The following is a 23,369-nucleotide window of genomic DNA, read 5'->3' on the forward strand; positions in this document are numbered from 1 at the left end:
ATGCTTGAATTCCTCAATGAGTCTATTTTCAAGAGAAATAAACAATAACATTTTTTGAAATTTTTACAAAGAGTTAAGTAAAGTTTAGTAAAGAGAGGTTAGAGCTGTCAATCTGTGAAACAGGGGAAGGTTTAAAGAATAAACTGTACTAATTGACTAAACCAAAAATTCTGAAACTTTTATGGCAGAAAGCTATAGGAGTCTAGTTTCAAGGAAAATTTACAGAACTTAATTTGGATCCCGATAGCTCTAGATAAAAATAAAATAGTGATCATGACGCAGAAAAACAACTTGCTGGAAATTGAACAAACAATGAAATTTATGTGTGAATAAAATTATGTTTCATTGAAATCATGTTAGAAATTTGTTTATTTGTCATATGCTTACTTACTAAGCTATATGCTTATTCCTCTTACTTTTCTTTGTTTTATAGTGATATCAGTACAGCTCGGAAATTGGACAGAGTGGAATACCATCCACACTATCTACATCTTTTGGTATTTTGTAACCATTACTTTTGAATTATGGCATGTATAGATGACTTAATGTAAAGTGATATATAATATATATATCTATTAATTATTATATGGTTTAAAATGTTACTGGAGATAAATTGAAAGGTTGTTTTTCTTTAAATTACTAACAAGGTTACCTAGAATGTTGTAAATGATTTCACTGTGTTTAAATATATATAAATGTATTGGTTGAATTATTGGAATTGGTTTGGCTGAAATCTTGAAATTTGCAGGGGATTTTATGTAAAAATAAGCAGAAATGCTGCCAAAATTTAAAAAAAAATTGTAATAAAGTATCTCAATTGGAACAATTACGAGTATTTGAGTTCTAGTAATACCTCACACTCTGTTCCGGTAAGGAACACGGGTAAGGGGTGTTACATTTAGTGGTATCATAGCTATGGTTTAGTCGGTTCTCGGACTAGCAGAATATGCATGAAAGTCTATCTATACATGCCATAAAAATATTGTGATAGTGTGATGATTTCTGACATTTCAAATTGTGTTTATATTTTTATAGTAAATGGAACCCGACCGAGCTGTAATGGATGATGTGGAAAGTAATGTGCCGGCTTCCGCTCAAGGGACCGCGCTTGAGGAAAGCAGACATGAAACACAAAGTCAGGATGAGGCTCAAGAAGCCTTTCTTCATATGGTGAACAATCGGTATACAGAATTTGTTCATGCAAACCTGAATGTTCAACCTCCTGCACCCCCTCCTATTCCTCAACCAGTCCCCGTAGCTCTACAAGGTGTTGATTTGGTAAGATTGAGTAAACCTCCAGTTGATAAAATCCGAAAGCAAGGGGCTGAGTGTAACACCCCGAACCCGAGACCGTCACCGGAGTCGAACACGAGGTGTTAACAGACTTTAAAAAAATATTTTCCCAGACACGGCCAATCTGCGTACTAGTCGCTTTAAAAATCATATCTTGAGTTCAGAAACTCAGAATCCAGTTCCGTAAATTTTCCCTGAAACTAGACTCATATTCCCATCTACATATGTTTTTCTAGAATTTTTGGTTGGGCCAATTAGTACAGTTTATTAGTCAAAGTCTCCCATGTTACAGGGATCTACTACACTGACCTTTGCGCATTACGACTTGGATATCTCCCTGTACAGGGCTTCAATACTGATTCCGTTTGTTTCTATAGAAACTAGACTCAGAGAAGGATCTATACATATATGGCTTGACTCCTAATTGTCTCTGGTTAATTTATAATGAATTTCCAAAGTCAGAACAGGAAATCCAGAAACCGTTCTGGCCCTATCTTACAAGAACCTGAATATCTCTTAACATACTGTCCGTATGATTGTTTCGTTACTTTCCTATGAAAATAGATTCATCAAGGTTCGTTTACATAATTTATTCACTATTTAATTCCATTCCTACTATTTTTAGTGATTTTCCAAATCTACATTACTGCTGTTGTCAGCATCTGCCTTTAAGGTAAACTTTACCTATTTCATAGTTTCCATGATTCAACTAGCCCTTTTTGCATAAATAGCACAATTTATGATAGTGATTAACCATTCCCATGGCCAATCCTTGTCAAGCATATCCACACCAAATGATTATAACATTATACTCAAACATATATAAGCCATTTTCGCATGGCTATCCAAAATTATACAAGTCCAAAGGGTCCATGACCCACAACAAACGGGTAGTCCTATACATGCCATTTCAAAGTTCAACCAAAATTGTACCAAAAAGGGGGGGGCTTTGATAGTGTGGGCAACTTCGACTTCAAAATCCCGAGTCCGATAGCTGGAGAACCAAAATCTATAAAACAGAGGATCAAAGAAACGGAGTAAGCAATTTATGCTTAGTAAGTTTTGAGCAAGGAATTCCAGCACAACAAAAGTATAGCATTCATGTAGCTAAACGGATAATTTCATATGCACAATTTTTCAATATCATACTTGCTTCACATTACCAACCCTTATGTACATACACAAAAGATCAACTTAGCCAAAGGCCGGTAGCTCGTTTATCAACTGAGCGAATACTTATTTGTAAGGGCTCAACTAAATTCAAGCACATACGAAACATACCTCAATGTTGGGATGTTTCTAGAGTATTTACTGAAATTTTTACAGCAAGATCATTCATTCCCAAATCACATACCTTCGGAATTTAACCGGATATAGCTACTCGTTCAAATGCCTTCGGGACATAGCCCGATTATAGTAACTCGCACAATTGCCTTCGGGACTTAACCCGGATTTAGTAACTCGCACAAATGCCTTCGGGCTTAGCCCGGAATTAGTATCTCGCACAAATGCCTTCGGATCTTAGTCCGGATATGGTCACTTAGCACAAAGCCTTCGGGACTTAGCCCGGACATCATTCAAATAACCATGCACATTTAACAATAAATCATGGCACATTCGTATTTCGTTTTCGTTAGCAAAACTCAAACACAAGACATTTATCATTCTTGCAATTTCGGCTCAATAGCCACACAAAAAGCATGATTTTAATTTGCTTAAAACATGATCTAATCAAATCATAATTTAAGCTCTCTTACTCAAGAACTTACCTCGGATGTTGTCGAATGATTCCGATAGCTATTCGACCACTTTTTCCTTCCCTTTATCGGATTTAGATCCCCTTTGCTCTTGAGCTTAATTAGACAAATAAATTGATTTAATCATTTGAGCATCAAAATGAGGAACACAAGGCACTTAGCTCATATTTATACATTAGACATTAAAGTCACATACATGTGAAATCATGCATCAACTCAACATATTATCCCACACTCCTTTTAGCCGATTGTCTAAGCCAAGATATAAGCATTAATATGCTTGCCTCTAACCGAATACATGCAACGCCAATCCATCTCATGTGGCCGAATATGCATGTCTATGTTGAGGCCAATTATATACTTAGTACCACATATAAATGACATACATTTTACTAACTAATGCATTACATATTACAACTCAATATGCATCCATCATTTACTCCATAAGTAAACCATCACCATATATAAACATATACCTTGGGATGACATATATATGTATCATACCAATACACCATGTGCAAATATATATATATGCAAAAGCCGAATCACAAGGCTGATTATAGCCATCTCATATATTTTTTTTTCATCCCATACCCGAATGCACAAGTACATTATAATAGCTTCCAACTTAATTCATCATAAATTTCCCCTTTTTTTTTGTTTTCATGGCCGAATGCTCCTTCTACACCATTTACCTTCACAAAGCATGAATTTCATCATCCAACTTACAAGCTTACAATCTCATGAAGTTTAACCTCATAGTACCTATCAAACTCTCACTCATTAGCTTCTATCATAAACCTCCAACAACACCAACTAAACATATACTTCGTGGGTCTATGGTAGAGCCAAGAAAGGAACTCATAGATATCAAGATGTAAGCAACTACCATTATTAATCTAAGTTTTGCATGAAACACAATCATCACCCTTATTAATCTTTTATAGCCGAAAACCATACTCACCCCCAAAATCAAAATTTTAACATGGTTTACAAAAATCACTTGATAACTCACTCAATATCAACTAAAATTTCAAAAGCTAGTACAAACTTCCTTACCTTAATAGTGACCTAAGATGACCGATTGCTTCACTCCCTTCTTCTTCCTTTCAATTCAGCTAAGAAGAACCAAAGAACACAACTTGTTTTTTTTTTCTTTCTTCCTTAGAACATTCGGCCAAGAGAAATGAAGAAAGATGGACACTTTTTTTCTTTTTGTTTTCTTTCTTACATTCACGGCAATGGAGAGGGGAAGAACAATCACACACATTCCTTCCTTTTTCCATTTCTTTATTACCCATACTCCTTATTTTATTGTTCCTAACATACATCACTAACATAACATGTTTGTGACATGTTTCCACTCATAGCATGGCCGACCACTAGCTCAAATATTGGGCAATTTGACATGCAAACCCACCATTTCTATAACATGCACTAATAGGTCCTTATGCTTCGACCTATCACATTTCAAAAATGTCGCACATAAGTCTTATTGACTAAATTCACATGAAATCGACTAAATCGAAGCTTGAAATTTTCACACATTCATAATTACATATTCTAGACAATAAATATCACATCCAAACATTTCAGTGACTCGGTTTAGCAGTCTCGAAACCACTTCCCGACTAGGGTCAATTTTGGGCTGTCACAACTCTCCCCCACTTAAGAAATTTTCGTCCCCGAAAATCTTACCAGTAAATAGGTTTGGGTATCGTTCTTTCATCGAGCTCTCGGTTTCCCAAGTAGCTTCCTCGATCCCGTGTTTGAGCCATAACACCTTAACTAACGGAACCCTTTTGTTTCGCAACTCTTTCACTTCACGAACTAGGATACGAATCGGTTCTTCTTCATAACTCAAGTCAGATTGAATTTCAACTTCTGAGGGATTAATCACATGTGACGGATCGGATCTATAACGTCGAAGCATCGAAACATGAAAGACATCGTGAATCTTTTCAAGTTCAGGGGGCAAAATCAATCTATACGCAACCGGACCAACTCGTTCGGAGATTTCGTACGGCCCAATGAATCTCGGGCTCAACTTGCCCTTACGGCCAAATCTGAGTACCTTTTTCCAAGGAGAAACTTTAAGAAACACTTTATCTCCCACCTGATATTCAATGTCTTTTCGTTTCAAATCCGCATAAGATTTTTGACGATCTGTGGCTGCTTTCAGACTTTCACGGATTACCTTTACTTTCTGTTTGGCATCCTTAATCAAATCAACTCCGAAAATTTTACTTTCACCGAGCTCGGTCCAAAACAATGGTGTACGGCATTTACGACCATACAAAGCCTCGTAAGGTGCCATCTTAATACTTGATTGAAAACTCTTGTTGTAAGCGAATTCAATCAAAGGTAAATACCGTTCCCATGAACTACTGAACTCGAGGATGCAACATCTCAACATATCCTCAAGTATCTAAATTATCCGCTCAGATTGACCATCGGTTTGGGGATGACAAGCAGTGCTAAAATGCAGCTTGGTACCCAAAGCTTCTTGCAATTTCCTCCAAAATCGCGAGGTGAATCTTGGATCTCTATCCGACACAATAGAAATAGGTACCCCGTGTAATCTCACAATATGAGAAACATACAATTCGGCTAGTTTATCCAATGTAAAATCTGTACGCACGGGGATAAAGTGAGTCGACTTAGTCAGTCTATCGACAACAACCCAAATCGCATCCTTCTTACTTGCTGACAATGGCAGTCCAGACACAAAGTCCATTGTGACTCGATCCCATTTCCACTCGGGTATCATGATCGGCTGAAGTAATCCTGAAGGCACTTGATGTTTCGCTTTCACTTGTTGACATATTAAACATCTCGAAACGAAGTCGGAGATGTCTCATTTCATACCATGCCACCAAAACCAACGTTTCAAATCGTTGTACATTTTCGTACTCCCCGGGTGAATTGACATTCGGCTACAATGGGCTTCGTTCAGAATCATCGAAGTGAGTTCCGAATTCCTTGGAACGCACAAACGACTTCTGAACCTCAAACAATCATCATCATCAATTTGAAACTCCGATTCCTTGTTCGGAACACACTCAGCCCGTTTTGCAACCAATTCATCATCAACTTTCTGGGCTTCACGAATTTGATGAATCAATAATGGTTTGGCTTTTAATTCAGCTACTAACACATTGTCGGGTAGAACAGACAAGTGCACATTCATCGCTCGTAAAGCAAACAATGATTTCTGGCTTAAGGCGTCCGCAACCACATTAGCTTTTCTCGGGTGGTAATCAATGACAAGCTCGTAATCTTTCAACAACTCAAGCCAAAGTCTTTGTCGCAGATTTAAGTCTCTTTGAGTCATCAAATATTTGAGACTTTTGTGATCCGAAAATACATGGCACTTTTCACCAAATAAGTAATGTCGCCATATTTTTAAAGCAAATACGATGGCAGCTAGTTCAAGATCATGGGTCGGATAATTTTTCTCATGTGGCTTTAATTGTCTCGATGCATAGGCCACCACTCGACCTTCTTGCATCAATACGCAACCCAACCCAAGTAGGGATGCGTCACTATAAATGACAAACTCTTTGCCTGATTCGGGTTGCACTAAAATTGGAGCTTCAGTCAAATAAGTTTTCAGTTGATCGAAACTTTTCTGACATTTCTCTGTCCATTCGAACTTAACATCCTTTTGAAGTAGCTTCGTCATTGGTGTGGCTATCATCGAGAAACCTTTGACAAATCGTCGGTAATAACCGGCGAGCCCCAGGAAGCTCCGAACTTCGGTAATATTTCTTGGAGGCTTCCAGTTAAGTATGGCTGAAATTTTGCTCGGGTCAACTCGAATACCCGATGCGGATACCACATGACCCAAGAAGCTAACCTCTCTTAACCAGAACTCACACTTACTGAACTTAGCATATAACTGCTTATCCCGTAAAATTTGCAACACTAGTCTCAGGTGCTCAGCATGTTCGGTCTCATCTCTTGAATAGACCAAGATGTCATCAATGAACACAACTACGAACCGATCCAAATATGGTCTGAAGATCCGATTCGTCAAATCCATAAATACCGCAGGGGCATTAGTGAGCCCAAACGGCATCACTAAGAATTCATAGTGACCATATCTCGTTCTGAAGGCAGTTTTGGGTATGTCCGAATCTCGAATTCGCAACTGATAATAGCCCGATCTCAAATCTATTTTTGGGAACACTGAGGCTCCCTTCAGTTGGTCGAACAAATCATCGATACACGGTAACGGATATTTGTTCTTTATCGTCACTTTATTCAGTTGACAATAGTCAATGCACAACCTCATGGTTCCGTCCTTCTTTTTCACGAACAATACTGGTGCACCCCAAGGTGAGAAACTTGGTCGAGCAAAACCTCTATCCGTCAATTCTTGCAACTGAGCTTTCAACTCTTTTAACTCAGTTGGTGCCATACGATACGGAGCCATCGAAATCGGCGTAGTCCCAGGTACAAGCTCAATACCAAACTCTATCTCCCGAACAGGTGGTAAACCCGGTAATTCTTCAGGAAAAACATTCGGGTATTCACAAACCACCGGCACAGATTCGGGTTTCTTTTCTAATTCTTTGTCATCAAGTACATACGCAAGGTATGCTTCGCACCCTTTTCTTACATATTTCTGGGCCAACATTGAGGATATTACAGCTGGCAACCCCTTTAAGTCCGTAGACTCAACTCGGATTATCTCGTTATTTGCGCACCTCAAATCAATAGTCTTGCTTTTGCAGTTCACAACTGTATCATGCGCGGTCAGCCAATCCAAACCAAGAATAACATCAAATTCATCAAATGGCAAAAGCATCAAGTCCGCCGGAAAACAGGAACCTCGAATTACTAGGGGACATTCCTTACACACTTTGTCGACAAGCACGTAACGACCCAAGGGATTTGACACCTGAATTACGAACTCAGTAGACTCAATAGGTAAAGTCTTACTGGATGCTAAGGTTTCACATATGTAAGAATGAGTAGAACCGGGGTCAATCAAAGCAATTACATTAGTATCAAAGAGAGTAAAAGTACCGGTAATAACATCAGGCGAAGAAACATCCTCGCGGGCATGTATAGCATAAGCTCTAGCAGGCGCACGAGCCTCGGATCTGGTCGTAGCATCTCTAGATCCTCTCTGACTACCACTAGCATTGCCCGTATTTCCAGATGGTCTACCTCGAGCAGTGGTAGCACCCGGTTTCCCACTCTGATTTACATTCTGTTCAGACAACCTCAGGCAATCTTTAATGAAGTGGTCAACTGATCCGCACTTGTAACAGGAGCGGTCAGGGAATCTACAACTCCCCGAATGCCATTTACCACAATATCGACATTTCGTTCTGTCTCGACGTTCATTCCCAACACTGGCGACCGAAGTGCCTCGTGTACCCACAGGTGGTCGATCACGATCTCGTCTAAAAAGGCCCGAAGTGCCTCTAGTCCGGCCCACATCATCTCGAAATTTCTTCGATGCCTATTGAAGAGACTTTCCCGAGGATCTTTTATGAAACTCTCCAGTTCCCACATCAACTTTTTGTTTTTCTTTTCTAAGCTCTTCGGCTTTACAAGCTCGCTCGACAAGTACTACGAACTCTCGTATTTCAAGAACGCCAACGAACATTTTTATATCTTCATTCAGCCCATCCTCGAAGCGTTTACACATGATAGCCTCGAATGAAACACATTCCCGAGCGTATTTGCTAAGTCTAACAAATTTTCACTCGTAATCAGTAACCGACATGGAACCTTGCTTAAGCTCAAGAAATTCCTTCCGTTTTTGATCAACAAATCTCTGACTGATATACTTTTTCCGAAACTCAGTTTGGAAAAACTCCCAAGTTACTTGCTCTCGGGGCACAACAGAAGTCAGAGTACTCCACCAATAGTAGGCAGAATCACGTAGCAAGGAGATAGTACACTTTAGGCATTCATCGGGTGTACAAGATAGCTCATCGAGTACCCGGATAGTGTTGTCCAACCAAAATTCAGCTTGCTCGGCATCGTCGCGTAGCTTTAAATTCAGTAGCCCCATGTTTTCAGATTCTGTCAACTGGGGGCTTATTTGACCTTATTTGGTCAGTTACCGGAGGTATTGTAGGTGCGGGGGTTGTATTAGTCGAGAAGGGAGGTTGTGGAACAGCCGTATTAGTTCGAATGTATTGGTTGAACCAATCGTTCATCACGCTATAGAAAGCTTGTCTAGCTTCATCATTCGGGTTACTAGCATTAGGTTGAGAGTCTGCTGGCGCTGTCCCTTGTGCGGGAGCAGGCGCTACACTCTCAAGATCATCAGCTACCGCTCGGTCGGGATCGGGATCCATTACTATAAATAAACACATTTGCAAATGTCAGAAATCACCACACTATCAAATAATCACATAAAATGGCATGTATAGCTAGACCCAACGCATTACGGTAGTCCTAGAATCGACTAAACCGTAGCTCTGATACCAATCAAATGTAACACCCCGAACCCGAGACCGTCACCGGAGTCGAACACGAGGTGTTAACAGACTTTAAAAAAATATTTTCCCAGACACGGCCAATCTGCGTACTAGTCGCTTTAAAAATCATATCTTGAGTTCAGAAACTCAGAATCCAGAATTTTCCCTGAAACTAGACTCATATGCCCATCTACATATTTTTTTCTAGAATTTTTGGTTGGGCCAATTAGTACAGTTTATTAGTCAAAGTCTCCCATGTTACAGGGATCGACTACACTGATCTTTGCGCATTACGACTTGGATATCTCCCTGTACAGGGCTTCAATACTGACGCCGTTTGTTTCTATAGAAACTAGACTCAGAGAGGAATCTATACATATATGGCTTGACTCCTAATTGTCTCTGGTTAATTTATAATGAATTTCCAAAGTCGGAACAAGAAATCCAGAAACCGTTCTGGCCCTGTCTCACAAGAACCTGAATATCTCCTAACATACTGTCCATATGATTGTTTCGTTACTTTCCTATGAAAATAGATTCATCAAGGTTCGTTTACATAGAAAATAGACTCAGAGAGGAATCTATACATATATGGCTTGACTCCTAATCAAATCATAATTTCGGCTCATTCTTGCAATTTCGGCTCAATAGCCACACAAAAAGCATGATTTTAATTTGCTTAAATCATGTTTCATGTCAACAAAGTTTCGAGAAATTGAAGCCATTATTGACTGAGGCGGTAGTGTTGGTACAACCTGAGACAGTGTAACACCCCGAACCCGAGACCGTCACCGGAGTCGAACACGAGGTGTTAACAAACTTTAAAAATTTTCCAGACACTGCCAATCTGTGTAATAGTCGCTTTAAAAATCGTATCTTGAGTTCAGAAACTCGGAATCCAGTTCCGTAAATTTTCCCTGAAACTAGACTCATATGCCTATCTACATATTTTTTTCTAGAATTTTTGGTCAGGCCAATTAGTACAGTTTATTAGTCAAAGTCTCCCATGTTACAGGGATCGACTACCCTGACCTTTGCGCATTACGACTTGGATATCTCCCTGTACAGGGCTTCAATACTGATGCCGTTTGTTTCTATAGAAAATAGACTCAGAGAGGAATCTATACATATATGGCTTGACTTCTAATCAAATCATAATTTCGGCTCATTCTTGCAATTTCGGCTCAATAGCCACACAAAAAGCATGATTTTAATTTGCTTAAATCATGTTTCAGGGCAAATATAGATGATGATCCAGAAAAAGCAGAGTTTTGGCTTGAAAACTCTATTCGGGTTTTTGATGAGCTATCTTGTACTCCCGAGGAATGCATAAAATGTGCTATATCCTTACTGAAGGATTCAGCATACCGTTGGTGGAAAACACTAGTATCTGTGGTCCTGAAAGAAAGAGTTACATGGGATTTCTTCCAGGAAGAATTCAGAAAGAAGTAAATAAGCCAATGGTTTATTGATAAAAAACGCAAGGAGTTTCTTGAATTGAAGCAGGGCCGAATGTCTATGGCAGAATATGAAAGGGAGTTTGTTAGGCTCAGCAAATATGCCCAGGAATGTGTGTCCATGGAAGCCATCATGTGCAAAAGATTCGAAGAGTGGTTAAATGAAGATATGAGATTGTATGTTGGGATTTTAGAGTTGAAGGAATTTATAGTACTGGTTGATCGAGCCTGCAAGGCTGAGAAACTGAGTAAAGAAAAGAAAAATCAGAGATTGAAGCTCGAGGTATAAGAAAGAGGTCAATGAGCAATACATTTCAATCCCAATTAAAGAAGCTTAAAGAGATGAATCCACGATCAACTAGTTCAGCTGGGTATTCACGTAGAGATCGAGGGAAGTCATACTCCGGTGTTAAAACTCAAGTTACTTCAATGGCAAGTGTGGGCAATGTGGGGAATAATAGGCCTGAGTGTCAACAGTGTGGCAGGCAACATGTTGGTGAGTGTTGGGTATTTAGACGAGCCTATTTCAGGTGTGGTTCTCAAGAGCACTATATAAAAGATTGTCCTGAGAGGATAGAAGAAGAAAGATTACAGAGAGTTGGATCGGGTGATACTGTTAGTAGAGGTAGACCACCGAGAAATGTTGGAAGCAAAGTTAGCAGTAAAAGTGTGGTGAAAGATACAGTTGGGAGACCAAAAACTAGAGTTCCTGCCAAAGCTTATGCCATACGTGCTCGTGAGGATGCATCATCTCCTGACGTGATTACTGGTACATTTTCTCTTCATGATATTGATGTTGTTGCTTTGATTGACCCTGGGTCTACTCATTCATATGTATGTGTGAATTTAGTATCTAATAAGAATTTTTCTATTGAAAATACTGAATTTTTGGTTAAAGTATCAAATTCTTTAGGCAAATAAGTCTTAGTCGATAAGGTTTGCAAGAATTGTCCTTTGGTGATTCAAGGTCACTGTTTCCTAGCTAATTTGATGTTGTGACCATTTGATGAGTTTGATGTTATTTTGGGGATGGATTGGTTGATATTGCATGATGCCAAGGTAAATTGTAGATAGAAAATCCTTGAATTGAAATGTGAAAATGGTGAAATTCTTCGGGTTGAAGCAGATGAGCTGAATAAATTACCTATGGTGATCTCGCACATGTCTGCTCAGAAATACATGAGAAAAGGATGTGAAGCTTATCTTTCTTATGTGTTGAATACTGGTATAACTGGGTCGAAGCTTGAACCATGCCGGTAGTCTGTGAATTTTCGGACGTATTTCCAGAGGAATTGCCTAGGTTACCTCTGATTAGAGAAGTTGAGTTTGCTATTGACTTGTTACCTGGTACTGCACTGATTTCTATTGCTCTGAATCGGATGGCTCCGACTGAGTTGAAAGAATTAAAAGCTCAATTACAAGAGTTGACAGATAAAGGATTTGTGAGACTGAGTTTTTCTCCCTGGGGTGCTCCTGTATTATTTGTGAAAAAGAAAGACGGCTCTATGAGACTTTGTATTGACTATCGTCAGCTCAACAAAGTGACTATAAAGAACAAGTATCCTTTGCCGAGAATGGATGATTTGTTTGACAAAATAAAGGGAGCAACAGTGTTTTCAAAGATTGATTTGAGATCTGGTTACTATCAGTTGAGAGTTAGAGAGTCAGATGTGCAAAAGACTGCTTTCAGAACGAGGTATGGACACTACGAATTTCTGGTGATGCCTTTTGGTTTAACTAATGCTCCGACTATTTTTATGGATCGGATGAACCGAATTTTTCGACCGTATCTGGATAAGTTCATGGTGGTGTTCATAGATGATATTTTTAATTTATTCCTGGGATGAATCCGAGCACGCCAAACATTTGAGAACTGTGTTGCAGATTCTGGGAGAGAAGAAATTGTATGCTAAATTCAGCAAAAGTGAGTTTTGGCTTCGTGAGGTCGGATTCTTGGGACATATAGTTTCAAGAGAGGGTATTTGGGTTGATCCAATCAAAATCTCAGCAATTGTTGATTGGGAACCACCAAAGAATGTGTTCGAGGTTAGAAGCTTTCTGGGCTTAGCCGGGTATTACAGACGTTTTGTCAAGGGATTCTCGATGATTGCTTCTCCTATGACTAAGTTACTGCAAAAGAATGTCAAGTTTGAATGGATCGATAAATGTCAACAATGTTTCGAGAAATTGAAGCCATTATTGACTGAGGCGGTAGTGTTGGTACAACCTGAGACAGTGTAACACCCCGAACCCGAGACCGTCACCGGAGTCGAACACGAGGTGTTAACAAACTTTAAAAATTTTCCAGACACTGCCAATCTGCGTAATAGTCGCTTTAAAAATCATATCTTGAGTTCAGAAACTTGGAATCCAGTTCCGTAAATTTTCCCTGAAACTAGACTCATATGCCCATCTACATATTTTTTCTAGAATTTTTGGTCAGGAAAATTAGTACAGTTTATTAGTCAAAGTCTCCCATGTTATAGGAATCGACTACCCTGACCTTTGCGCATTACGACTTGGATATCTACCTGTACAGGGCTTCAATACTGATGCCGTTTGTTTCTATAGAAAATAGACTCAGAGAGGAATCTATAAATATATGGCTTGACTCCTAATTGTCTCTGGTTAATTTATAATGAATTTCCAAAGTCGGAACAGGAAATCCAGAAACCGTTCTGGCCCTGTCTCACAAGAACCTGAATATCTCCTAACATACTGTCCATATGATTGTTTCGTTACTTTCCTATGAAAATAGATTCATCAAGGTTCGTTTACATAATTTATTCACTATTTAATTCCATTCCTACTATTTTTAGTGAATTTCCAAATCTACATCACTGCTGCTGTCAGCATCTGCCTTTAAGGTAGACTTTACCTATTTCATAGTTTCCATGATTCAACTAGCCCTTTTTGCATAAGTAGCACAATTTATGATAGTGATTAACCATTCCCATGGCCAATCCTTGTCAAGCCTATCCACACCTCTCAATAACCATATCCATGCCAAATGATTATAACATTACACTCAAACATATATAAGCCATTTTCGCATGGCTATCCAAAATTATACAAGTCCAAAGGGTCAATGACCCACAACAAACGGGTAGTCCTATACATGCCATTTCGAAGTTCAACCAAAATTGTACCAAAAGGGGGGGGCTTTGATAGTGTGGGCGACTTCGACTTCAAAATCCCGAGTCTGATAGCTGGAGAACCAAAATCTATAAAATAGAGGATCAAAGAAACGGAGTAAGCAATTTATGCTTAGTAAGTTTTGAGCAAGGAATTCCAGCACAGCAAAAGTATAGCATTCATATAGCTAAACGAAAAATTTCATATGCACAAATTTTTGATATCATACTTGCTTCACATTACCAACCCTTATGTACATACACAAAAGATCAACTTAGCCAAAGGCCGGTAGCTCGTTTATCAACTGAGCGAATACTTATTTGTAAGGGCTCAACTAAATTCAAGCACATACGAAACATACCTCAATGTTGGGATGTTTCTAGAGTATTTACTGAAATTTTTACAGCAAGATCATTCATTCCCAAATCACGTACCTTCAGAATTTAACCGGATATAGCTACTCGTTCAAATGCCTTCGGGACATAGCCCGGTTATAGTAACTCGCACAATTGCCTTCGGGACTTAACTCGGATTTAGTAACTCGCACAAATGCCTTCGGGCTTAGCCCGGAATTAGTATCTCGCACAAATGCCTTCGGATCTTAGTCCGAATTTAGTATCTCGCACAAATGCCTTCAGATCTTAGTCCGGATTTAGTATCTCGCAAAATGCCTTCGGATCTTAGTCCGGATATGGTCACTTAGCACAAAGCCTTCGGGACTTAGCCCGGACATCATTCAAATAACCATGCACATTTAACAATAAATCATGGCACATTCGTATTTCGTTTTCGTTAGCAAAACTCAAACACAAGACATTTATCATTCTTGCAATTTCGGCTCAATAGCCACACAAAGAGCATGATTTTAATTTGCTTAAAACATGATCTAATCAAATCATAATTTAAGCTCTCTTACTCAAGAACTTACCTCGGGTGTTGTCGAACGATTCCGATATCTATTCGACCACTTTTTCCTTCCCTTTATCGGATTTAGTTCCCCTTTGCTCTTGAGCTTAATTAAACAAATAAATTGATTTAATCATTTGAGCATCGGAAAGAGGAACACAAGGCACTTAGCCCATTTTTATACATTAGACATTAAAGTCACATATGTACGGAATCATGAATCAAACTCAACATTTTAGCTAATTTTTCCTCCTTGGCCGAATTTTCTAAGCCAAGACAAAAGCATCAATATGGTTGCCTCTAACCGAATACATGCAACACCAATCTCCTTCCTATGGCCGAATATGCATGTCTATGTTGGGGCCGATTTCAACACTTAATACATTCTACAAGTATGGTCACTTGTATTGACTAAACACCCTTTTGTTTCAAGTTCAAAACTTGGCTAATACACACATATATACACTAGTAAAGCATCCTCTCCCTTTCCATCAATTTAACACATGCATTACTCATTAATATACAAAAATTATATTCGGCCTTAGCACACAACTTGCTAGCCGATTCTTCTCCATCTAGCAACCAATGCACATATGTGCTCACTCAAAAATGCTAAAAAGAAGATTCAAGAATCATCAATCCACCATCACATGCATCATTAACAAGCTTCATATTTAGCATGCAATGGCATTAACACAAAATCTACCTAGGCCGAATATCATCCCCATGACATAGCAAAGATTTGAACCATGGGATAATTAGAACTCAAGCTAGCAACTAAAAGCATGCATGAATCTCAAGGCACAACCTCAAACATACCTTGATCTAGATACAAGTATGGCCAAACCTCCTCCTAATCCTCTTCCAAACCAAACATGAAGCAAGAACTCCTTCCTCATTCCTTTGAATTTTCGGCCAAATGAAGATGAAAAAGGATGAACAAAATTTTCTCTTTTCTTTTCTTTAACTCACGGCAATGGGGGGGGGAACAACTACACACTTTTTTTTTGTTTTCATCATTTTCCCTTTCATTATTTTATGCCCATGCTCCTTATTTTATTTTTTTCCACCCATGATGCACCAACACAACATGTCTATGACATGTCTTGCCCATCACACTTGGTCTACCATGCTTGTCATGGCCGGCCACTACTAGTTAGGGGGAATTTGACATGCAAGTCCCCCCTTTTTATTTCATGCTCTAATAGGTCCTTATGCTTCGACCTATCACATTTCAAAAATGTCGCACATAAGTCCTATTGACTAAATTCACATGCAATCGACTAAATTGAAGCTTGAAATTTTCACACATTCATAATTACATATTCTAGACAATAAATATCACATTCAAACATTTCAGTGACTCGGTTTAGCGGTCCCGAAACCACTTCCCGACTAGGGTCAATTTTGGGCTGTCACAGACAGGGAAGGAGTTTATAATTTACAGTGATGTATCATTGAATGGTCTTGGGTGTGTGTTAATGCAAGAGGGCAAAGTAATAGCTTATGCTTCGAGACAGCTGAAACCGCATGAGAAGAATTATCTGACGCATGATTTAGAATTGGCTGCCATTGTTTTTGCTTTAAAAATTTGGTGCCATTATTTGTATGGTGAGAAATGCCAAATCTTCATTGATCATAAGAGTTTGAAGTATTTAATGAATCAAAAAGACCTGAATTTGCGACAACGAAGGTGGCTCGAACTAATAAAAGACTATGAGCTAGTGATTGACTATCACCTCGGAAAAGCTAATGTAGTTACTGATGCCTTGAGCAGAAAATCTTTATTTGCTTTGAGAACTATGAGTACGAGATTAACCTTATCTAATGATGGCTCAATTTTGGCTAAATTGAGGGCTAGACCGTTATTTCTTCAGCAAATTCAGGAAGCTTCATAAATGCTTGTGCTAAATCCCTCCAAGAACTAATCTGGGTACGGCCCAATTGATTGTACCACTTAGATGCTGCTCCTTTGAGGCTATCTTGAAAGCAATGTATAAGCAGTTGGTCGTTGTTAACATATCCAGTCATACGCCTACAAAACATGGTAATATGAGCTTTAGGGCAACTGGTCCCATTGTATTTCTCAAATTCTGGCATTTTGAATTTGTAGGGGAGTACCAAATCCAGGACCAGGCTCAAATCTTTGGCATCAATCCCATGATAATTCTCAGTGCTTTCCATTGCCCTGAATTTTTCTTCAAGCCATTTACACCTTTACTCTAGTTGTTTTGGCAATTCTTCCTTTGTTTTCTCTTTTTTAGCCACTTCGTCTAAATCAGGGATAACAGGATTAATAGGGTTATCTCCAGGGTTAGAGCCTGATCCGGCTTGGAAGTTCATTGGTATTGAGGTACCAGCCTGAAACTGTTGAGGCCTAATTGTGACAGAGGATTTGCATGGTTGCACCTCAGCTTGGGTCTGCACCTGTGGAGTGGTAAAGCCTAGAGGATAGAGAGGTCCTTCATTGTCTCCTTCTTTAGCATTAGCCATAGGGCCCTTTCCTTTATCATTTCCCCCAGCCAATAGTTGGGTCAACTTAGCCATCATATTTCTTTAAGATTCCAGTATCTTTTTCATTATATCTTGCTAAATTTTATCTAACTGGTCTTGCAGTTGTAGCTGAAGTTGGTCTTGCATCTCCTTTTGGAATTGTTCAAGTTTTTCGAATCCTTGATCCATGTCTTTGGTTTTTTTTCGTGTACCGTAATGGTGCTTGGTTGGTTGGTTGGTTTCCAGGTTAACTGAAATAATTTTTAATCAATTAGGCTCTTTTGAGGGACTTTAATGCGTATGATGTCATGTAATGCAAATGCATGAAATGAATGCAAAAAGGCGTCGATTCTAATTAAATTTCATTTAGAAAACTTTACTAGAAAACAAATTTCTTTACATAAAATGAACTACAAATAAGGCTTTGCCCTAATTCTCAGAACTCTAATCTTTCTAAGTAACGAGGCTAACTCTTGTCCCCGATTTGATTCCAGCTCATACTTTACGCTCAATGTATTAGCTTGCACTGCCAAAGTCTGTAGGTGATCAGCTACCTCTCGAATTTGAACCACAGCTTCTCCCATAATATCATCTCTATTTCTAACTTGATTCTGAAAGTCGTGAAGTTGCTCATTCTGATGATTTTCGTTTGTTTCCAGGTACTCAATCCGGATTTCGCAATTTTGCAATGTCGATTCTAACTCTTCTATTCTTTCTTTCATTTCTTCGATCTTGCTCAAGCTCGCTCTCAATTCTATTGCGAAATTCTGATTTCGATATTGATGGAGAGATCTTTCTAACTCAGCCACTCTACCTTTTAGTTTGCCTTTTTCCTTTCGGTTCTCTGACAAACTCTTCTCTAAAGCCTCATTTCGTGTCTGAACCTCTTGGAATTTCCTTTCCCATCCATCGGCCTTGTTCTTTTCTTCTTGAATCTCTTCACACCACTGCTCCAAAGTTTTTCCCAACCCGCCAATTCTCATTTATAGGCGCAGCTTCTTTTAATCTGTCTTAAGCTATCTAAATCCTCTTTAGCCTTATTTTTCCCTTTTCTTAATTTTTTGACTTCGAGTTTCTGAAAATCTATGTCTAATCTCAAGTTCATCTTTTCTTCTTCCATTTGTTCTATCTTTTTTTTCTAATTCTGCATTTCTTGTTTCAAAATCTTGCCTTATGATTTCTAGCTCAAATGAGACAACCCGCAAATGTTCCTCTATTGACTGACTATTTTCCTGACTTGGCTTGGGAATATTATCATTGATTCTTCTAACCCACCATTCATCATACTCAGGAGTCGCCATTGTACCTACGACTAATCTCTTCATCCGACGAGTCTGGTTCCACGCATTGGACATCTCTCGAATCTTCTTTTTGTAACCATCACCCTTGTATGAGAATTCACACTCAGCTAGTCCCTGAGTTGCGGGTATAAACTACCTTGACCTATACTGTCTAAGCACTAGCAACGGGGCATAACTAACAGCTCCCCAAATTCCAAGCAGAAGGACCCAATCAAAATCATCGCACTGATAGAAATGTTATATCCAATGAGTTAGGACACAATGTTTCGAATTCTCGAGATAAGTTTTGATTCGAAATTTTTTTATGTTTGTAAAAAAAAATAAAAAGATACTCAATTACTTAAATTCAACAAGGAAAATTGAAGCCTAGTAAGTTAGGGCACAATCTTCTCATGAATCATGGATACCGAGTATTTTGAAAATTTATGGACAAGACGGTTTCAGTAGTTAAACCAAATGCAACCATTTGAACGAAATAAAATTCGAATGAATGATAATGTATAACACGAAGTGATAATTAGCAAGCTAAAGTGTACGCTAATAAACGAGAAACATTCACTTAAGTACCAGCAATACAAAACACATGAGTATCATATTTTCATATCACATATTATGCAAATTCTAACATCAATGTTGGAAAGCTAAATGAATTGAAAGTTAATTAAAGAAACACCAAATAAAATAAAGTAAAAAATAGAATGGAAGATAGAACATTTGAAATCATCAATGTACAAGTAATAAATTATATGTGTATAAAAGAAAATTTTAAGATAAATAATATACATGAAAACTTAAAAATAAAAGTACACATGAATTTTAAATTAAATGTTGCATAAGAAAAAATCAAATAAGTAGTATACAAAATAATATATATTAGTCTAAATAAGTAATATATATATATATATGAAATGATAATCTTAATATATATAGTAATATATGCAAAAAGTTGAAATAAACCAAGTATATAATAAAATAAGGTTTTAAGGTATAAATCATATGTAAAGAAATAAGAAATAATTTAATATGAATTATATATGTCTATATAAAATAGTATTATATAAAAATATTTTTTCATAAATCTTTAAAATATAGAAAATATAAAAAGTGAATAAAAATCATTAAAACATATATATCATAAAGAATGTATACAATTATATGGAATATACATAAAGATAACAAATAAAATAAATTCAAATAATATTAATGATATTATATTATAAAAAGATAATAACATATAAAATTTTAAATGAAACTTAAATCAATAATACATATAGAGTGAAATAATGTATATAAATAATAGGTAAATATATAAGCAAATAACGTTATTATTAATAGTAATAATAATAAATAATAGTACAAATAATAATAGTAATAATAATAATAATAATAATAATGATAGCAATAATTATAAGAGTACAAAAATAACAGAAGGACTAGTTTGAAATCCAGACAGAAATTTAAGAACAAATTCGAAATAAACACAAAGATGCGAACCCCATTGAACGCGAGCATAACAGAGAGGGGTCAAAAGGGAAATTAATCCCTACCCTCCAAAACGCTGCGTTCCAATAAGGATCGAAGTAAAATCAACAGAAAATTGTATGACCAAAATTAAAGTAACAAAAAACTAGATTGAACTACGATACAAAAGAAAAAGGACTTGGCACGCAAATATCCCTCCTCATGCCAAAACCTGCGGATCTAGCCGCATTTGGGTCGGGTCATCAGGTCACACCTCTAAAAGGTGTCGTATTTGGGGCCAGTGAAACAGACCCAAACGACGTCGTTTTATGAACATTATAAAACCCTAAAAAAAACTCAAACATCAAATTAATCCCCCCACCCCCACGCGAAGAAAAAAACCCTAGGAGCCCACCCCAAATGCTGCGCCATTCTTGCGCCCTCGATCTCCACCGAGGCTCCGATTACGACAGAGAAGGTCGAAGATCCGATGGTCCCGACAACAAGGTATGTACTCTTCTTTTTCTTTCTTTTTTGTTGTTTCGCAAAAAGAAAAGGAACATAAATCAAAAGTAAAGAAAAAATAAGGAAAAAAAATAAAAATAGCCAAAATCGGTTTTTACCTTCAGTATTGTTAATGATTTTCTTTTTCACAGTGCGCGTAAATGTTACAAAGGCTCTCTAGCTAATTTTTATAGTCGGATCTTTCAAAAAAATGAAAACAAAAGTAAAAATCAAGAAAAATACAACATTTGCTCTCTTTGCTATGCTGTTTTTTGTCCCATTTATAGGTACGGTGTACGGAGGCAGTGGACGTGGCATGTATAGAGGCGCACGTGAGGGCAGAGGCTTGGCACGTGCGGAGGAGGGTTTGGCTGCTGCGGCATTGGGAGCCGAATGTTGCTAGAGTTTCTTGCTTCTGTTTTGCGTTTTGGGCTCAATGGGCTAGAGGTTTTTAAGCTAGTGGGCTAGGTTAAATTTAGGTTTTGGGCTTGGGTTAATTGGGTTTGGTTTTAATTTTGGGTTTCTACTAACTGTTTAATGGACTTATTTATGTAAATGGACTTTTAATTTTTTTTTTGTTTTTATATTGGTTTTATTTATTTACACAGGCCCAGGCAAATTGGGCTATTACAGTTACAACTTGATGTGTTGGAAGAGCTTAGGTTGTTTTCCTATGAGAATGCCAAAATGTGTAAAGAAAGATCAAAGAGATGGCATGATAGTCATATACAATCTCGCGAGTTTAAAGAAGGTCAGAAGGTTTTGTTGTTTAATTCAAGGTTGAATTTATTTCCTAGGAAGCTTAAATCCCAATGGAAAGGACCTTATACCATCTATTGAGTTTATCCTTATGGAGCTATTGAATTATACAACAATTATGGAGCTATGTTTAAAGTTAATGGTCAACGTCTCAAACACTACTGGGATGGTGAAGTTGAGCGAGTTGAATCCTCGCTCAAAATAACAGACCCTTAATTTTTCATGAACTCATTTTGTAAATAAATAAATAATTAGAACTTATTTTCTTAACTTATTACATTTAATTAATTCTGTCTAAGGAGATTGGAACTTAAGTGGGACTACTGTGACCCCTCCAACCTTTTCTGGGAATTAATTTAATGTAATTTGTTAAGAAGAAATTTTCTAATTAAGACTTAAATTTTTTTTTTAAATTTCATTTGTTCTGTTTAAATTTTAAATTTTTATGTTAATAAAGGGAGTCAAATTTGGCCCAAGTACTAATCTATTTTTTTAGTAAGATACAGTCTGAGTTTGAGGCCCAAGAGAGCAAAAATGAGGGAAAAATCCATACCTTGCAGTCACACCCATTTCTTACCGCCCAAGTAACCCTAATGTAGCTAATTTTTTGCTACATGTTGCCTAATTTTTCCTGTATAAACCCTTTTCCATTCTACTAATCTTCATATCCCTCAAAGCAATTTGCTTATACCCTAAAAATCCCTAAATCTCCCTTTTCTGCCGTCAACCTCAAATCTCGAAAGAAATTCTAGTTCTCTTCCCTTTTTGCCGAAATTCCCTTTTGTCATCACAAGATTTTTGCTGTACTAATTCTACCCATTTTGCCGGTTTCTCTTTTGTCTTTTATGCAGAAACTTTGCCAAATTTTTGGGAAAAGATACCATGTCTCGCAAAAGAACCAGATCTTTAAAGACTACTCCGGAAAACCCGATTTTAATCAATGAAGAAGTGAAAGAGAGATTTGATTCAATCTTCAAGCATCAACCTATGGTGTCGAAAAAAGGTTTTGACTTGAAGAGTAATGATTTGATGATTGTTCCTATACTGATTAGAAAGAAAGTCAATGCTCTAAAGTGGGAACCATTTTGTGATGCTCGTTCACTTCTCGATGATGAACTAATTCGAGAATTCTATGCTAGTTTGACTATGCAAAATGCTACTAAAGTCATCGTTCGAAAGAAAAAGGTACCTCTTACTTCTAAGTCCATCAATGATTTGTTTAATTTACTTGATGTTGAAGAAGATGAGTACTACCCTATGATGAACAATATCAATTATGATTTTCTTCAACAAGTGCTTGATGTTGTGACAAATCCGGGATCCCAATGAATTATAAGAAAGTATGGGAGCCATTCTTGTCAAAGAGAATACTTAAAACGAGTAGCAAAGGTATGGTTTTATTTCGTTCACTGTAGTTTTATGCCTATCTCACATAGTTCCACCATCTCGATGGAACAGATGCTTTTGTTATATGCAATTTTGATAGAAAGGTTCATTAATGTTGGGAAAATTATCCTCAAGGAGATTTACGATTGTGCTAAAAAGAAGGTAGGAAGTGCTTATTTCCCATCATTAATCACTTCACTTTTCTTAAAGGCCCGTGTTAAGACATAAGCAAATCTTAAGGGGTGATATGTTCAATGATGCATTACAAATTATGATCTTGAAAGATTAGTAGAGAAGGTGCATGAATTGAATCAAAGCGAGTAAGAAGAGCCAACTGAGCTGGATACAAAAGAGTCAACAAATGGGACCGAAACTGAAGCTAATTCAGTCACAGACACTGAAGAGGAAGAATCTAATAAGGAACCAAACATTCCTGAACTAAGGGTTGAGCCAGAAGAAGAACCAATCAAG

At 37.6% G+C, this 23,369-nt stretch overlaps 1 protein-coding gene across 1 annotated transcript; it reads right to left on the bottom strand.

Moving 5' to 3' along the window:
* Positions 1-17,897: 17,897 nt before the first annotated feature.
* LOC107941636 (tropomyosin alpha-1 chain-like) lies at positions 17,898-18,470 on the bottom strand. The gene has a single exon (XM_016875209.1). The coding sequence runs from the start codon at positions 18,468-18,470 to the stop codon at positions 17,898-17,900; it is 573 nt and encodes a 190-aa protein (XP_016730698.1).
* Between the last annotated feature and the right edge of the window lie 4,899 nt (positions 18,471-23,369).

This window comes from Gossypium hirsutum, chromosome D12, assembly GCF_007990345.1.
Source record: "Gossypium hirsutum isolate 1008001.06 chromosome D12, Gossypium_hirsutum_v2.1, whole genome shotgun sequence".
Taxonomy (NCBI): Eukaryota; Viridiplantae; Streptophyta; class Magnoliopsida; order Malvales; family Malvaceae; genus Gossypium; species Gossypium hirsutum.